The sequence below is a fragment of the Drepanopeziza brunnea genome (assembly GCF_022702325.1).
Source record: "Drepanopeziza brunnea f. sp. 'multigermtubi' strain 214-2 chromosome Unknown ctg1, whole genome shotgun sequence".
Classification (NCBI taxonomy): Eukaryota; Fungi; Ascomycota; class Leotiomycetes; order Helotiales; family Drepanopezizaceae; genus Drepanopeziza; species Drepanopeziza brunnea.
Genome location: NW_027094064.1, coordinates 4,294,142 through 4,312,503, shown reverse-complemented (window position 1 = coordinate 4,312,503; position 18,362 = coordinate 4,294,142). Strand labels below are relative to the sequence as shown.

Here is an 18,362-nt window from a genome sequence, read left to right as displayed (position 1 = left end):
TGGGTTTTTTGGTTCATTGGTTCACTGGTTTCTTCTCTGAATAACATTTACGAAGAAGCACCTGCTGAAACCGACCTGACCGAATTGAACCGGGACTCCAGACCCAAAGAAGCGAGCCGCGAGAAGAGGCCGCTAGTCGAGATGTATGGTCCAACTCGGCGCACATTCGATATCGAAATGTCGATGGGAGGTTAGGTATGTATGGGTATTGGTATGGGTATGGACATGGGTATAGGTTAGGTTTATTTATTTATTTATTTCTTTCTCTCTTTATTTGGGTGATTAGGTAGCGAGTCTGTTTTTTTTTTTTTTTTTTTTTTTTTTTTTTTTTTTCATCAATGTCGCACGCACGTTAGCTAGGTTTTGGGCTGGTTGGGACTTGAGCTGGAAAGGGAGCTGGGAAAGGGGTGGAGAAGGATAAGAGGAAGTATTTGATTTTTGATTTTGATTTTTGATTTTGATTTTTGATTTTGATTTTTGATTTTGATTTTTAAAGGGCTGGGGTTGATTGATTGAGGCCTTAGTGTGAGGCCTTGGTGAGGTTGGAGTTAGCATTGAGATTGAGGTTGAGCGCGTCAATGCCAATCGCCCACAGCGGCCATCTGTGGCTCGGGCGGGAGCTTCGTTAGCTCTTTCTGCAGTAGCAGGTGCGCGACGACGATTTCACTTTCACTCTTGTGGTGTTGGGTGTTGAGACTGATCTTCTCCTTCTTCTTATCCGGGTTCCCCGTCGTTGTCGTCGTCGTCGTCGTCGTCGTCGTCGTTATCGTCGTCGTTATCGTCGTCCGGTCTGACTCGGCTCCGTCGGCTGCGATGGGGATTTGCGGATTCATTATCGGGATGGGTTTTTCGCTATTGGTATTGCTGTTGGTAGATCGGGAGGAGGAGGAGGAGGAGGAGGAGGAGGAAGAGAAGGAAGAGTACAGCTCCTCGCCTCCAGGCAGGCGGACGCTGTCCGCGCGCAAGGTCTCGCCAATGTCGGCGACGAGCACGTCCATGGGGCAGATGTACGCGACCATCTTCTGCGCGCTCCAGGCCAGCACGTGGCCGCAGGCGCGCCCGCGCTCGTTGTCGACGACCCAGGCGCCGCTGTCGCCGGGGATCCCGAGCCCGCCGGCGACCTGGTAGCTGGACGAGGGGGTCTGCCGGCCGAAGATCTTGACGATGGCGAGACCCGGGAGGATGCGGCCGGATTGCAGGCCGGAGGAGCGGCCGAGCCCGTGGACAGCGAGGTTGCCCAGGTCCGGCGAGGGGGCCACGGAGACCGGGTATGTGGTCGGCGGCGGTTGCTGCAGGCAGAAGCGGTGGCCGTTCTTGATGTGGTTGGTCGCCGGCTGGCGAGCAGGTGAGAATTTGAAGAGGGCCCAGTCGATCTCGTGCACGATGCCTCTCTGGTCGGTGCGACGACGGATGCCGGAGGAGGCGTACAGTTCGCCGAGCTGGAAGGAGTTGAGGTGGTCTTCGTCTCGCGTATCTTCGGACGGGAAAAAATCGTCGGATACGTCGTCGATGGCGGGCTGGGTGATGAGGTAGCCGTCGCCGCAGCCCTGCGGGATGCCTTTGATATCGCCTGGTTTCATGTTCTCGTCATCATCTTCCTCTTCGTCGTCTCTGTCTTCGTAGGAGTCTGAGAATTCGGCCTCGGACTCTTCAGCAGAGGTGAAATCAGAGTCGTAGTCTGAGAGCGTGTAGAGGTACTCTTCATCACCGCTGCTGTACGCCGAGGACTCGGAGAGGATCAGGTCTTGCATTTCATGCTGGTGCGCGCTAGAGCGGAGGATAGGCGCAGCGGGCTCCTCCTCGTCCGAGTCTTCGTCGTCGGACGGGTCGTCGAGCATATGGTGAACTGTCATGCCGTAAGGCTTGCCATCGACGACTACAAGGCCGCCGAAGGAGACGGGAGGGAGGTGGCGCTCTCCTACGTAGGCGCCGATGGAAGCTCCATTCAGTGGGCGCTCCTGGTGCTCGATGTTTACGGCTTTGGATGTGCCGAATTCGCCGGCAGTTGACCGACGAGGGCGTTTGCGCGAGCGCACGACTTTGCCGCGGCAGACTTTCAATCCGTATGTTGCTCTGTCATAAACGAGGGATTTCCCAAGGATGCTGCGAACTTTGTTAACGCTGGTGCAGATGACGAGTATGGTAGGCTGAGTTCTTGATGGAGACTCGCCGATGCTTTCTAAGCTGATCTCGACGGACTCGGGGTATTTTTTGTAGAAGTTTCGGAGCACGTGGTTGATGTGCGGTATCAGCCCGCTATGCCAGAAGTCTAGGCGCTCTTGGTCAATTCTGACCGATGGGAAGGTCCGAAGTTTGGATCTGGGATTTTCGAGCATAGGTGCAGGAGCTATGATATTTAGATATGAGAAGCTTAGCGAGATAATGATACTCACTAGATTGCTTGGGGGGTAGCTTGTCAGACCAGATTGGCTTCTGAGCGAACGAAACAGATGATTTTTCATACGCCGACTTCTCGTTGCAAGAAGATAATACTGGAGCTGGGGGATTAGTGACAGGAGCAGGCAACTTTCCATCACTGATAAACCGTGTCTGAGAGTCAGATGGCCTCGAAGCTCTTATCGGCGTTGATAGAACCGGTGGATAGTCACCACTACTTTCATTCAAATCGTCTGAGCTCTCATCAATGGCACAGCAAGTATCCAGAGCTTTGGACACCTGCCACAAGACCTTTTGATGCATCACATCGGGTCTCGCTTTTTCAGAGATCTCATCATCTGGCGCACGCCAGCAAGCTTGCACAGCTTTGACATACAAGCTTCCGCATCTGGCAGCGAGCTTCCTAAGCGCACCCGCAGGGTTTTTGGGAACGGTAGAAACCGTAGGAAATATGTCGGGAAGAGAAGTCCATAATCCGATTTCCAATAGGAGCATAGCTAAGCTGTAGAGATCCAAGGACTTACTGTCGGGAGTGAGTCGCGTATAGCGTGTAGCTCGAGCGTCGAGAGAGTGCCTGTATAACGACGGCTTGAGATCGGAAGAGGAGTCGGAACTATCAGCGGCGTTATCGGGAAACAGGTCGCAAGATGTGAGGTATGGGTGCCGCATGTTGACTTGTGTCAATTCTAAGTGGCCTTTAGACTGAGCCTCGATGAACAGGATGTTGTTGGATGCAATATTGCCATGCACCACCCCATTTGTATGCAAGTCAAAAACAGCATTAGCGACATTGTAAGCGAGACGGTACTTGACTTCCAGACTCGGCTCATAGTTGCGACTAAATAGTAAGTCGGACAGAAAGTTCATCGTCGGCATCTGAGGGCTGGAAATATCGACGGGTCCAAAGTGTGTAGGCAGCGCGTACAGAAGACAGAATCTTGACTGATCTGGCTCCTCGAAATATCCGATCAGATGTAGCAGACCCGACAGGACCCGTCCGGTAGACACATACGACTGCGAAAGCGCCGCGAACAGCTTCTCAAACCTTGTCATCGAAGGCGTGACACCAGTAATGGAATAAATAGGATCGTACGCCGCATACTCCAACAACGCCGGCAAAACGGTAGGCGCAGCCCCCAATCTCCTTGCTTCGTCAGAGTTCGGTCTCCGCATAAACACGATTTGCCTTTGGAATTTCGCTGGCGGTAACGTACCAGACGGTAAATTCTTGAGATCCCTGGGCCATATAAGCGCTTTCGGATCAATCTGCTGCGGCGTCTGCATTCTGGTCGACTCGAACATCTTCTCTTCCGCTGCAGGACCCTTCGCCTGCAGTCCAGGCGTGTCCTCGCTCTTCCCAGACATCGGTCTCCGCACCGACTGTTGAGTCCGCGATATATCATACAGCGTGTCAATCGACATGGTAAGATCTCTCACTAGATCCTGAAACCGGGATCTATCCCACACAATGAGCGATTGCTTCCTATCCCTGCCCACACCCTTCTCGCCTGGGCTCGTCTCACCCCCCGCCCTCTTCTTCGAGGCCTGCCAAAGCGGTTCCGCCTCGGCGAGAATCTCTTTGATGGTCGACATAACGCTGCCGACCAGCTCGCTGAGCCCGGCTTTGTTGATGGACTCGTCGATGTCGGCATCTTCAAGCGCGCAGTCGCCCGACCACATGAGACCCCATGATATCAACCTATCTTTCTGTATACGCAGCTTGCGATGCAGAGAAATGACTTCGGGGTCTTGTTCACTTTGCACGAGCTCTTTAACGAAATCGTAGGAGCTTTTCGTGTCGGTATACATCTTGGTTAGACGCCGTTGGAAAGGCAGCGGGATACCGAAGAGAGAGTCCATTATGCGTGGAAATTGTCGCAGCGATCAATCAAACTGGGTGTAAATACGTATATACCAAGCAAATATAGAGGAAAATGTTAAGAAGCCAGTTGATTATACTATAATGAGATGTTGTTAAGGTTGTGGTTTTGTGAGGTGCCAAATGCTGTTGCCTTGGACGCTAGCTCCTTGTAACGTGATACCAACATCACGTAGTACAAGCGAACGACTTCCTCGACATCTTCAAGTCCAAGCAAGGGTGCCCAAGATCCTCATCTGCGATAAATACACTTGACTCGGTATAGGTTATGTGTAAAAGCCTGGCAGTATAAATATAGAAAGAATCCAATACTTTCCACAATCTTAACATCCATCGTTCGCGGTTCCGTCGCTTAACATTTCTAGGACAAGTGGAATGTAGGGCATCCGTGATCGAGAGAAGTATTGAGAATCCGTCCCCCATCACGCACCTCACCTCCCACGGCCGATCACTACTATAATTAACAGTGGGCCGAGTGGTCGTCGTAGCTCTGAATTATCTGACAGGTCTGGGGTTCAGGTTGTCAAACATTGACGGTGCGAGTGTCCAGAGCGGGAGAACACGGTCACACTGACAATCCACGATCAAATCAAAGGTTAAATGCTTTTTGGTATTCCGCTGCATGCTTCGCTTCCTCTCGCTCAACTTTTTTTGGAGTCAAGCAGACGGTTCTTCCGCAACCAGCTCACAGGTCTCGCAGAGCATGGCTGCTTTGCAAACGCGGATCCCGCTCCCAGGAACGCGCACCAAAATTTTCATGCAATTAACCTGCCATTCAAAATACTGGGTATCTATCAGAAGGAGAAGCCCCATTTACATCCTATTTGAATGTCAGTAGTCATTCTTCAGTCACGACATCTCGTTCGTTTACGATGCGAAAAAGGGGGCGCGGTAAGCGAGAAGAAAGCAAAACATACCGCTCAACAGGCGTCAACCCTAACAGACGCATCCCGTTATTCAGCACAGTTCTCGCCGAATCATACAGTGCCATTCGAGCCTTCATCAGCTCCTTTTCGCTCCCCACAATGCGCAAGTGATCGTAGCTCGAGCTCAGCGTGTGCGTCAGCTTGAACAAGTACACTAGGATAGTCGTCGGTTCGAGAGTCTTGAGCGTGTTTTGCACAACATCCGGGTATTGTGAGATGACACGGATGAGGTCAAGCGCGTGCTGCTCAGTAAGGAGGGAGAGGTCTGCGGAAGCAATCTCGGATTCGCTAAGCGCGGCTTTTCGGGTAATGGAGCACAGACGCGCGTGTGCGTATTGGAGGTAGGGACCGGTGTCACCTTCAAAGGCGGTCATGACATCGATGTCAAAGGTGTAGTTGTTGATTCTGATGCATGAGTGTTTAGCATCAGTGGTATGTAAGCGAGTTGGGTGGATGAAGACAGAAGACTTACCGCTTTCCCTTCAAATCCTGGACCATGACTGCGCTAATTCCGAGGACATCGGCTGTCTCGAGAGGTTTTTCAACTTGCTCGTACTTGGCCTGGTTCTTTTGCATAACCTCGTGCATCTTCTCGCCTACATCGCGAAGGATATCGTCCAGGAACTTCACAGTCCCTTTTCGTGTACTCATTCCCAGAATCATGCCGAAGTTGACGTGCTGTACCTTGGCTGCGAGCTCTTTGTAGCCCATCAATTCGATAATCTTGAACAATTGCTTCAAATGTAAATCTTGTTGCGTAGCTACAACGTAGATCATGTGGTCAAATTTGTATTTTTCGTCACGCTGTATCATCTCGCTGATATCTCGAGTGAGGTATAGAGCGGTTCCGTCCTTCTTCTTGATAATCGGGCGCTCGAGACTCTTGCCTGGCTTTCCGGGAATGAGTTTGCTGAAATCGACAATAACGGCTCCTTCGGATACCTCTGAAACGCCCATCTCCTCCATCTTTTTGGCAGCGAAGTCCATCATCTCTTGCTTAACCTGACTCTCGCCAGAGTAATCATCGAAATGGATGTTCAGACGAGCATAAGTCTGCATATATCGCTTGATGCTCAGCTCCCGGAAATGCTTCCATAGCTTGATCGCCTCCTCATCGTTCTCCGTCATAGCCTTGAAGTAGCGACGGGCTTGTTCGTCTATTGTGTTGGTCTTGAGCTCTGTGGTATCCTGACCTGCCTCATCCATCTCCTTGATCTTTTCTGCCTCGTCGCTCTTGTCTTTGTTTATTTGCACGTAGATATTGAAGAGGTGGTTGATTGGGTCGGCCTCTAGAGCCGCCTCGTCGCCGTATTTCTTGTATGCCACAGCCAGTAAGCCGTATTGCTTGCCCCAGTCTCCCAGGTAGTTCACACGGACAACATCCCAGCCAGCACCTTGGTACAGATTTGACAAGAAACCACCAATGATCGTACTGCGAAGATGCCCAGCATGGAATGGTTTCGCAATATTGGGGGAGGAAAATTCGACGATAATTTTCTTCTTTCCTTTGGATGGGTCCTCCGGGTCTTTCAAGCCATTGAATGGATTCAAGCCAAAGGTCTTCGGATTCTTTATGATTGCAGGTATGACTATCTGTGCAAGCTTATCGACTTTGAAGAAGAATTGAATGAAGGTGCCGAAGGTTGTTGGCTTGTGGACAAGAGGTGATTCTGGGAACTAGGCAAGGGTAGGCTATAAGCAAAATGTTTCGCGGACTGGCAGATTACGACCTACCTTTGCAACCCATTCTTCAGCAAGCTCCTGAGGTTTCTTGCCCTTGACTCGCAATGCTGGTACTGGCAGAACCAAATCGCCCTTCTCCAGCGTCTGTGTCCATTGCAGAGCCGGGTACACGATCGAGGCATCCACGCCCGTCACCTCTGTCAAGATGGAAGTGAGATGCGCTCGGTAGATATCGAGCGGGTTGACTTCTGGATAGCAGTTTGGGAGTTTGGGTAATGGCGTTCCAAGGTCCAGAGACTTGAGCTGTTCCGACAGAGTAGACGCTGCGGCCGCCATGTTGCCCGTTTGATTTTGTAACGCGCGGATGTGATTGGGATGACGCGTAGGAAGAGGAGCAAGTCGGTACGGAGATGCGGCTGTAGTACGGAGTTGTCGAAGGAAGCGTGGAAAGTAAGAGAGGGAAGTATTCATAAATAAATAAATACTCGCGAGAGGGTTGGGATGGAGGGGTGGATATTGGAGGGGTTGAAGGAATCACTCACCGAATCCACACCGGAAAGTGTCCACGCTAAATTCTCAAGTCACGTGGTCATGGGACTTTCAACCTAAGGTGCGTATGCTTCTGGACCCACTCTTACTCTTTATCAACAGCAGTGCAATCTCATAAGCTCTCCTTTCACAATCAACTCGATATTCATCCCTCTTCAGTAATCAAAAAAAGATGTTCAAGGCAATATCACATCTTGTCGGCTTTCCTCTCATTCTCATGTCGGCTTTTGATCACTTGTCACTTCTAATGCACGGTTCGTTTATTTTCAAAGTCTTGTTTTCATGATCAAAGCATTGCAACTCCGTAGTATGGATGGATGTTGCTGATATATCCTTTCCGTGTTACGGTACCGCTCAGAATTGCTGTCCATAACTCCATCCCATTCGCTTTACACCGATGCCCAGTCCCGAGATTCCCATTGCTTCTTCACTACAAGCGCGACGACAAGACTTCATGCCAATTAGCCTCTCATTGGAAAAAGAAGGAAGCCCATACCTCTCCAAACATCCGTCCGGCCTCTTTCCGCGGTCTCTTGCAGCCCGCTCAACAGAACAGCTCAGTGTAACTGGCTGACCCTCAAGCTGGAGCAGGGGGGATCGGTTGCCCGTCACTCTTCAATATTCGCAGAAATGCACGTTCGCGCCCAGCTGTGAAGGTTAGCAAGTGCACAGGGGATTCTCACATGGCACTTACAAGGGCGATAATAGGTATTTGACCCGTCTTCGACGATGATAGTACGGCTGTCGATGTACTCAAGGACTCTGGCTACTCCTGCCTGGTGTTCGTCGCAAGAATAGTCCATCTTCATCAAGCTGATTCGGATTTTATAGCGGCCTGGTCTATCGATGACGAGGTCAGGGAAGTAGAAGTATGCCCTGTCCCGCCGGGCGCCCGAGCTACTGGTATCCAAGAGAGGGTGTGCCGAGTCGGCAGCCTTCCCTCCAAGTTGATTGTGCAGATTCTCTCCAGAGTAGCGGATCAGTGTTGCAACAGCCCATGTTTGCGCCAATTCTCCGTATATGTCTGTCTCGCTACTGATGCGAGCTGCTAATGGTGGGTACAAGGGGAGTCCTGGGCGAGTTGTTGGTGGAGGCTCGACAGCGAGACCGAGCATTTTGTCACGGCGACGATATTTCTCGTTGCCTGGCGGCGTCTCTAAGAGAGTATTACTTCCTGTCTTGTGAGATGCGTGGTTTCGAGACTCACGATATGGGGAATATGTAGAAGGTGACATTTGGCTGCGAGTCCTGTGTCCAAGGTTGATATATATAGAGCTATAGAAGGAGGGTATTAGCAGCGTACCAATTATTCAGAAGGCTTTGTCACTTACGATTTTAAGCCGACTTGTGAATCAAGTTAGAGTCGAGGAATTGAGGAGGTTGGAGAAGAAATAGAAGAATTTGATGAGAGATTTCAAGGAATGTTTTTATCCTTTTATATTACTTCCAGACTTATAAGCAATGGACGGATAGCTTGGACAAATGTTCCTTTTCTTTCGTTTCTCACCGCGCATTCTTGAGCCTCAGAAGGTCCGTCGATCCAATCTTCTTGCATAATTTCTTTTTTCAGCACGTTCATGATCGACCGGATGTTTTGGTATGGGGATTCGGGAAGCTATCCGGCGGCAAGGGTCTTTTTGAAAAGCAAAACCGAGATATTTTGGGGCCGCCAGGCCAGGATATTCATATGGTATGTATTAGACATCTTTGCGATTCAGGGAGCCATGACCAGGATTAACGGATCAGTGGCGCCGTCATCCAACCTCTCGGTATATGCCATTTCCTGGCTCGCGTGTCAGCTCTTCAGCTGGTGGTGGGCTCTCCTCCGCCCTCTCTGTGTATTGACCGTTTTGGTGGGATAAGTGTCATTGACTTTGCGACATATCACATAATCGCACCATCGATATTTCCGTGTGTAGTGTTGCAAAGGGGGTCCTTAGCTTGCAGAACCATCGAGTCGGTACGATAAGGCATATATGATCTGTCATACCTCGGGTGTGGCACTCGACCAAAAAAAAAAAAAAAAAATTTTGACAGTCCGAGTAGTTGCAGAATGAGCTAGGTCACTGGCTTCAAATATATAATATAGTATTTATTATACTTCGCTTAACAAAACGGTCGCCCAGGCACCCTCCTTCAATTGCGCGGAAGTACTTCCGGTGCACGTAAGTACCTGTCATTCGTCCCTTCACAAAGGGGAAGGATCTCGCCGAAAATAAGAAGCTTAGCATGAAATTAACGACCCAAGCTTAGGCAGATTCGGGGCTTAGACCCCTAATGCACAACACTCATTCCACTTCATTTTGAGAGACAATCCCACTGCAGGCATTCCTGAGACTCTGAGTAAGCCCGCGCAAAATCCGCCTACTTATCCTGAAGAAGGAATATTTGCGAGTTTTTTCAGCTGGTGAAATACAGGTACTCATAGCAATGGAATCCACATTTCGTCGGTCCGGTGCCCAGCAGAAGGTCTATATACGTCTGGATCACGTGCTGGATCCCGTTTGTTTACTTTCCACTGGCAAGCGACCTCACTCATAGAACCCCCATTCTACCCGATGTAGCCTTTGGTAAAGAACTGTTAGACTTGGATCCATAAGTAGCGGTGACAACTCATGCCATCTTCAGATTATATAGATAATACTTTGGTTCGCTCTTGCCTTATTGAACTGAGACTGGTGGGATGTGCCACAATAAGCACCTGCCAATCGCTCGTTTGACATCAGAAACAACATTTCGTCAAACAAATCCAAGTTGAGGTCGAACACATTTTACACTCGATACATCATCTTTTCGTTATCCTAACGTTTCTCTACAAGCCCTTTCTCGATCCCTTTCCGCCTAGTTACCGCCGCCGAGTCGCCAATAGTGTCATTTGCAACCACATTCGTTATCCCCCACACATTCGGGACGGCCAACAGCGTTCAGCTGTTAATGCAAGCTTCTCGAATGATCTAGTAAGCCGTAGATGGTCTCTTCTGCATCCCTGGCCTCTTCCTGCGTCCTGTCAATACCACGCGCCCAACATTGAACACCCTGCAGGTATGTTCGAGACAAATTCATCATCGACTGATGTGTCCCTAATAAATGGTAGTAGATCTGGTGGCATCATACTGACAGATCGTCAATCCTAAGCTGCAAATCATGGCCCACACAATCGAGCAACCACTGTTGTTTATCATTCTCTTCTCGACCATGGGCCTCACCCTGCTGGTCATCTGCGCATACATGGGGTTCCTGTTCTTCAAGAGGCATATACTTTCGAGGAAAGAAGACGAGGAGATTGAAGAAGCCCATCCCTACGCATGGCGTACAAAGATCTGACCGCCTAGCGGCCCGTGAAGGTACAGCGTCCGGGGATGCAGACAGAGATAATCGTCGGTACCACTACTTCAAATAGCATCCACGCCGGTGATTACTGAAGCCTACATCCTTGCTACGCTGCAGCTCCCCTACCGTTTCGACACTTGTCTATGGACGAGTTACCTGCAAGAATTTGATCGAAATGGGAGGCGGCACAACAGAGAGCTGGATGCAATGACATCGAGCGTGTGCTTACCGCTGCTGACCTGCATACGAAGTTGTAATCGCTAGGCTATGTGGATCTGGTTTGTATGAATATGTTAGGTTTGCGCGGAGCGGGCATTGTCGCAGGCTGAACGGTGTCTCCTTGGGGGAGCGGGCTGTCCCCTCCGCCTGCTTCTAAGTCGTCACATTCTATCGTTGACAGAACAAGAGGTGACTGTTGCAAAGGTGCTTCGATTATTGCATATGGGGTAGCATGATCTTAGATCTGGTGCCGTTAATGTACCCTAGATCCTCGCCGTGGATGATTCGGAGACAAAACTTCAGCTGCTCCTTGAGCCTACAGAACCTTGACAGCCCACCCCCAAGATTGCGAAAGCTCCCATCCGAATATCATAGGAGCCACGTGCCGGCTAAAAACTGGATAAAAGGGAGCGCCTTCGAATCTGGATGTCACACAGAGACTGTCGTCAGAAGGGATGTGGTTCCAAGATGGAAGAATCCCCCACAATCTAAACATCCCAGACAAATCAGGAAGCTCAAAGTGCCGCCAAATGCTTCACACATCGAGCCTTTTGGTGATGTAGATCATTTCCTCAAGATGAGCTGCACGACGGGACAGATGATATTCGAGACATCGCGGCCTCATCTCTCAGCTGCTATAGGATTCTTGGCCCTTGGCCCTCGGGTTTACGAATGCTCGCGACCATCTCATATCTGCTGCTCCTCTGGTCACTTTGCTTCTGCCTGGCGATTCTGATGTCGTGAGAGATGAGTGATATCCTGATGGGGAGACAAAAGATCAGACCGCTTACCCACCTGCCCTCAAACCCACCTTCCTCCCCCCCATCCCCCGGGCGTCAACTGCCAATCACACGGTCCGAGTCTCCGAGGAGCCCTCTCGGGCCGAGGACAGCTACCTCATCCCTACAGCCGATCCCGACCAATTTGTCGGGTCCCGAGGGCCCGAATTTTGTGGATTTTCGGTTTGTCTCGGAGCGTGCTTGTCCGGGCCCCTACATTTACTGAGAACAGCCGAAGGCATCACCCCGGCAATCATTTCCCAACAAAAATGCGAGCGACGGTCAAGAGGGGATACTTTGCGAGATTGGGGGGGAATTCTGCGGGAGTCGAGGTACCAGTGTTCTTCTTTTCGGCCACGGTGTGGTAATGTCCTGATGTTTATGCGCGCTCGCTAATTCGCTGTGTAGCTCGCGTAAAGAAAGACAGACACCCCCCTATTCTGTTTACAAGACAGCACCGTGTCCGCTGAACGTCCAGTAATTGATATGTAAGGTAGGTTAAACCCAGAATGATAAGAAAGAAGTGGTATTGCGAGGTATCCTATATGTATGCATGGCTAGATCTGGGCATGCAAGAAAGAGGGAAAGGAAAGTTCCTGTCTCCCTGCCTGATGATGCCTGCCGGCGGGCAACAATCCTCGTTCCCCTCCCCCTTCAACCCTCCTTTTCTTTTCCACCATCCTTCCCTTAAAATCGCCATTGAAATATAGTCCCTAATTGTCCTGCCAAATTGACGCCTGATTTGTTTCCTGATGAGAAACGTGGCAGGACACGACATGACATGACAATGCGACGCGATCTCATCTTTCACACTCCTCATCTGCTTGCCCCATCACCGACTGCACTCCGCAAAAGGTAGATATCCCCCAGATCTGTTGTACTCCAGACCAGGTAGAGAAGGTAGGAGACCCGACGACGACGACGACGACTCGGAGACTTTCCAAGGCGTGTTTCTAGACCCGTTATTCCCATCCGCCTCCGCCGCCCCAACTTGAACTCGTGGGTCTCTTGATCAGTCGGCCAAGCTCTATTCGTAGCCAGGGGTATTGTTTTTAGTTTTCTCTAGCGTGTTCCGATATCACCAAATGGGAAGAGTTAAAAGCGAGAGGTATCTTTGATTGCGCAGTACGTACACGTCGCGGCCTGCGCTATTCCCGGTAATATGCTGTCGATCGAAAGCAACCAAGAAAAATTCAAAATTTTAAATACACATAAGCCTTGATTTGAAAGTAGGGCCCTTTTTTTATATTTTTTTATCATAGATTTTACAGATTTCCACACAGGTTCTCTCGATTGTTGATGTTCCCAATTAGGAAACAACAGTTTGTGGGAGGGGGGGGGGGGCGGGGAAGGCATCTATTCTAGACTTTGGCGAAAGACAACACAGCTCAGGTAGGACAACATGAAGCAAAAGAAGAATTAAATCGCAGATAACTCAGGTCGAAGCCCTGCATCATGATGGTGGTGGATTGCATACCTTTGCCCAATAATTAATTTATTTTACCAGACAGGTATTGAGAGTGGGTGACTTCGCTCTGCAGACCGCGCGATCGGGTACCACTAGCTGTTTTTGCGATCTTCCTTTGACTGCTCTGGACCGCGCGCGCATCCTCCGAGGTTCTGATGGGGTGAATCAATCCGGGTCGTTGGGGACTTCCGAGACGAGAGGGATTCCAAAAGCTGGCTTGGATTCCAAGTCCAAGGGGGGCAGGGGGGGGCAGGGGCAGGGAGGGAGGGCGACTGTCTTTTTTCTGTTGTACCAGTTCGCGTTTGCGTCGCGTCGCGTCATTTCCAAGCTGTCAAGATGCCTGCCTGCCATGAAGCCGTTACATTTTTTTCACGAGGACTTCACTGGTAGGACACAGACACAGACACAGGACGGGAAGGATTCTGCAACGAGACTCGAGGGATCCATGTGCGCTGCTGCCGCCTGCCGCTTCGATGGGAGGAATGGACCGCAAGGCAAGGCAAGGAATATGCAGGGGCGCGCACGAGTCTACCGCGGAGAGATCGCTACCGACGAGGAGGGTTTTCGATCGTAGCACGGCGATGAGGTTGTACAGGAAAAGCCTCCCCATGATTCTTGGGACCAACCGTTTGCCAGCTGCCACCCGGCTGGCCAAAGTGGACGGGCGCCACCAAGTTTCGGCTCGGGGCCTGATTATCCGTGCAAACCCTGAAGGTTTCCTTTGAAGATTGTACAGAAATATCTTGTCGACTTGGGATTGCGGTGTGTGGATGCGATATATCTGGGGAAGTGATGTATCTGAATGATGATCCGGGGTCTCCCGGATTCAGATGGGTGCCCTTCAGGTCGGGATCTGTTTGAACGGGGTCTAGACATTAGATCGTATTTGGAATGCAAACCCCGGATTGGCTCGTCTCTCCGGGGCGTAAGCGAGAATGAAGAGCGGCAACGATAAGATCTTGAGCCCGTAGTCATGAGTCCGGGAATCGCGAAGTGGATAGTGATAGCTCTGCATTTCCCCTGTCCATGACCAAAATCAAAAGTCTCATTTTGAAGCAGCCTGTCGTACCATTGCAGATGGCGGGGAAATCATGGCTGTCCGGACTTTACTTTTAATATGCACTTCTGTTCCGGCCACTTGGGTGACATAGATCCTGCACTGAACTTGCTTTCAATCCAAGTTTGGGAATTCTTAGCGCCGGCCTGGGAAGGTCCCGGGGGGTCGAGACACCGTTTGGGCTTTTCGCTGATAACTTAGACTACGCTGTGGTGATTTGACTTGATTCTCTGCAAGATGAGTGGCTATAGAGTACTGTTTCCTTGATCTCAAGCTCGGGACTGACTCCTTCTCGTCAAGATTTTTTTGAGAAACTCGATAGCCGTAGACGATGTCACGATGGACACCAGCGAGGAGTCGACCAGATTCGAGATTGTCTATTAGCTCCAGGTCTGTAAAAGTCCAACTAGATGTTGTCGTCGAGCAATTGCGAAATACGAAGTACGAGGTTGAATCAAGCATGTGCTCCAAATCTTGGTCTTATAATGATTCCCTGTCATCATTTGATTAGTTTTCCGCGGTCGTTAACTTTGGTTTGGTTATAGGATAGGCATCAACCATGTCCTCGAGCGAGTTCCTTGAGATATTGTAGCCTCGGCGACGGTCTACAGTTGCGGCGTTTGAGGCAAGATACAAGATAACGAGGATAATCAATTCGTCGAAGAATGTCCTTTAGGTGAAAAGTGGCCTGAATACAGCTGCTGGGAGAGGCTGGATGAGGCCAATAATGTTGTGTTGTGCTCAGAAATGGCGAACAACTCGGGAGTGCAATATTTGAGACTTGAGTCTTCGCAAGATGACTGGGAACATAGGTCAATAAGAATTGGAAAATCAAGTCGTTCCCTTTGCACTTAGCTGTGGAAGTCAAATTCATCGCCAATTCTTGTTGGAATAGAATTTTCGATAAATCGAAGCTGGCGGACGACCCTGCCATCTTATGATCACTCATAAGGCATATTAAGCTCAATATCAGATTGAGGAAGCACTACCCCCGATGCAGCTCCTTGGACCAGGTATGTTGGGACTCAATACCTTCTCAGCCCTAGCTTCTGCTAAGCATGTAAGGTAGGTATTAAGAAGGCCGAGGCTTGCGGTATATATGCGGAGTACCTACCCTGGCCTTCTCTCATATGCGATTCTGCGTTCTGGCCCACATGTTATTCGCAGCAACCACAAGCACAACGGGGACTCGGCATGGCCTTATGTGAGCTTCGATTGCCACCCTGGGAAGACCAGGGCGTCAGGGCTATCCGGTGGTGGCGATCAAAGGAAAAACATGACCTAGCGAACTCCATCTCCTCGAGGTCGTGGCTTTGCATCAAAAGAGTTCCGATTAGCAGTACGCAATCAATTGCTGTCCAAAGAATTGAGAGAGCTGAGTAGATTTGGCGACATTCCGAGCGGAGAAGATTGAGGTATATCCCTCGCATCTCATCGAGTCAGTTCTCTATTAGCGGGCGGAAGAACATGAATGGAATATAAGAGACAGAAGTTTGAGAGAAAGAAGAGGCGCGGGTTGTGGACGGCATCATGGATGGTATGGGGTATATGTTCTTCGTCTCTCGCCAAGTTGAGGTCTTTTGTTGCCGTCCCGTCTTCGCACTTCAGATCCGGTATGCTGAGGTGAGGTCCTCTCGCCGTCGGTATAATCGACTTTGAAAATTGCTTATCGACACATGGCTGCTCCTCGCGGTCGTCACAGAGTCTCACCCCAAAATCCTTCCAGCAGCGAAAAATATGGCTTCGGCGAAGGCAGAATTGATAGCGCACCTTCGATACCACCAGATCGACGGACAGATGCTGGCTGGGGATTCCATGTTGGTAGCTGGAATCCTGAGCTTCATCTCGGATTGTCAAAAGTGCTTTGATATTCTCCCAAGCTTTGGTTTAGGATACCAGGGACCCGAATATAGAGCCGCAGAGGCATCGAGGGAGGCAGGACCCGAAGAGAAAAAACTTGTGTTGAATTTAGGACGGAGTAAACTGATGGTGCTCAAGTAACCAAGAACTCCTAGGCCAGGAAATTGCATCGATATTCGGCTTCCAGTCATCTACCTGAGAGGCAGGGCTTGCTCAAGTTGTCTAATTCACAGCTTCCATTTTCCAGACAGCTGACTTTCTCGTGCAGACGAGCTCATGAGCCCGTCCATGTGGCAAGGGGGAACTTTAAGCTTTAAAAGGGTTCTCAAATGTAATTCTCCAAACCCTGCTCTTGACCCATACAGCGTTCGAAAGTCCGGTGAACCTTTCTCAATGAAGATGGCCACTGGAGTAGAAGATTGAGGCAGACTCGAACCTGGAATACATATGAATTCATTTAGCAAGCGAGTTTGCAATGTCGTGGTCGTAGGCGATGTAACATGGAACACTGTCAGAGTTCAGTAAGCGCAGGATGGTTCTGAGAAGGAGGATGCACGCACTGAAAGAACGTATTCGCCTGCTATGATTTAAATCACAACCAAGTTACCAGATCAACCAGTATGATTTTGGAGTGGCAGCAAGAGAAGAAAGTAGGAAGAATCGCTTGTAGACTCGAGCATTTGTACAGAGCTCTTGGCAGCATGGCTCTCATGGCGCTCCATTTCATGAGGCTAATAAATAAACCTATAATAGAGAAGGATAGGTACATTTACACCCCAACCGTAGCAGATCATTTGCAAAAGACAAGGTCATGATCCTGGGGGGCTTGGCAACGGACGAGGGACTGCTGCATAGTCTGGACATAGAGAATCTATATGTTTGAAAGGAGTTCAGACCTGCTTGAAATATGGATCATGGATGGGCGACGGCAGAGTCCAAGAAGCTCATAGGTATTCACAGCATGTTGGTGAATGGTTTGGAATATAAGGCTACACATGATTCATGCTTAGAGCCAGATAGCATACAACAGTGAAAGGGAACTTGCCTGTCTGTATCAGATCTGGGCAAGACGACAATGAAATTCCAAGACAAAAAATAACTCAAACAGCAACACAAGAAAGAACAGTAGTGCAAGGTTCACTAAGGATGCACATGAAAGATAGCATCTGACTCTGAGCCCTGAGCTCTGAGCTCTGAGCCCTGAATCCTGAATCAAGCACACGGGCACGTACGTGCAGACATCGCACATGGATAAGTAGTAGGTAGTAAATCAATTCAAGCCGTCGCAAAGTGAAAGGAAAGAACACAAACCGGCTTAAGACTGCCACTTGACACGAAAACCATGAACCTCATCGTCGTTACTCCTGTACTTTGGTGTTAACGAGTTTAGGTCCCTATTGCCAGATTGATTACCTTATCATCGGCCGCCGGCCGCCGGGCTCCGCTTCGACGACGTTTTCCGCTTAAATTTCGGGCTTGTGGGTCCCGAAAAGTGGAAAGTGAATACAGTAGCGGCTTCAGGAACGACCGATCTCGCGTTTCTCCAAACCCCGATCTATCACGACAACCTCTACTTGACCACTACTACATTCTATCGGAGTCGACGACGACGACGACGCTGGCAGCAAACAACAGCAGCAACAACAACAACACCAAAAACAACAACAATAACAACGAACTGACGACTTCGATGTTGCAAAGCCCCCAAAACCGTCTCATAGAAAGCGCGCAGCCTGTCTAACAGCCTTGCATCCACCCCCTATCCGGAACTTCCACTCCTGTCTCGCCCTCTTGCCTCCGCCCACCCTCCACTGCTTCAGAGCTGCACAGGCAGCTCACCGGCAAGACGTCGTCAATAAAGAAAAGAAAGCTCTCGCCCCAGACCCCCCAGAGCCAGAGCCAGGGCTCCGATAACAACCCCGATATCCCACTCAAGAGCGTTGAGGATACTGACTGCGCAAACGACCCCCCGCGATTCGAGATCCCCAGCGATACCAATCCTTCCCCATACATACCTTCACATCTGCAGACAACCTCATCGGTGGGTAAATCCGACCCTACCTCCTCCGTGGCGAGCTCTCCAAGCGCGGCCTACGCTGGTCTCTCGCTGGAGAGTGAGATCGAACCATCAGCTTCAGCCCGTACCTCGCTCGCACCAAACGAACAAGACACGAAAGCACAGTCTCCTAAACGCCATTTCTCACACAGAGCTATC

The 18,362-nt window shown here is 50.1% G+C and overlaps 3 protein-coding genes across 3 annotated transcripts; all 3 read right to left on the bottom strand.

Moving 5' to 3' along the window:
• Nucleotides 1-575: 575 nt before the first annotated feature.
• On the bottom strand, nt 576-4,206 carry L3040_000805 (uncharacterized protein; the record flags this gene model as incomplete). The annotated part of the gene is made up of 2 exons (XM_007288095.2): nt 576-2,347; nt 2,394-4,206. The coding sequence occupies 2 exons, from the start codon at nt 4,204-4,206 to the stop codon at nt 576-578; spliced, it is 3,585 nt and encodes a 1,194-aa protein (XP_007288157.2).
• An 883-nt stretch (nt 4,207-5,089) lies between these two features.
• L3040_000804 (uncharacterized protein) lies at nt 5,090-7,221 on the bottom strand (the record flags this gene model as incomplete). Its single annotated transcript, XM_007288096.1, has 4 exons — nt 5,090-5,096; nt 5,194-5,607; nt 5,675-6,879; nt 6,937-7,221. The coding sequence occupies 4 exons, from the start codon at nt 7,219-7,221 to the stop codon at nt 5,090-5,092; spliced, it is 1,911 nt and encodes a 636-aa protein (XP_007288158.1).
• A 602-nt stretch (nt 7,222-7,823) lies between these two features.
• Nucleotides 7,824-8,948, bottom strand: L3040_000803 (uncharacterized protein; the record flags this gene model as incomplete). The annotated part of the gene is made up of 7 exons (XM_007288097.2): nt 7,824-7,884; nt 7,931-8,000; nt 8,071-8,082; nt 8,129-8,590; nt 8,642-8,709; nt 8,766-8,778; nt 8,942-8,948. The coding sequence occupies 7 exons, from the start codon at nt 8,946-8,948 to the stop codon at nt 7,824-7,826; spliced, it is 693 nt and encodes a 230-aa protein (XP_007288159.2).
• Nucleotides 8,949-18,362: the final 9,414 nt, after the last annotated feature.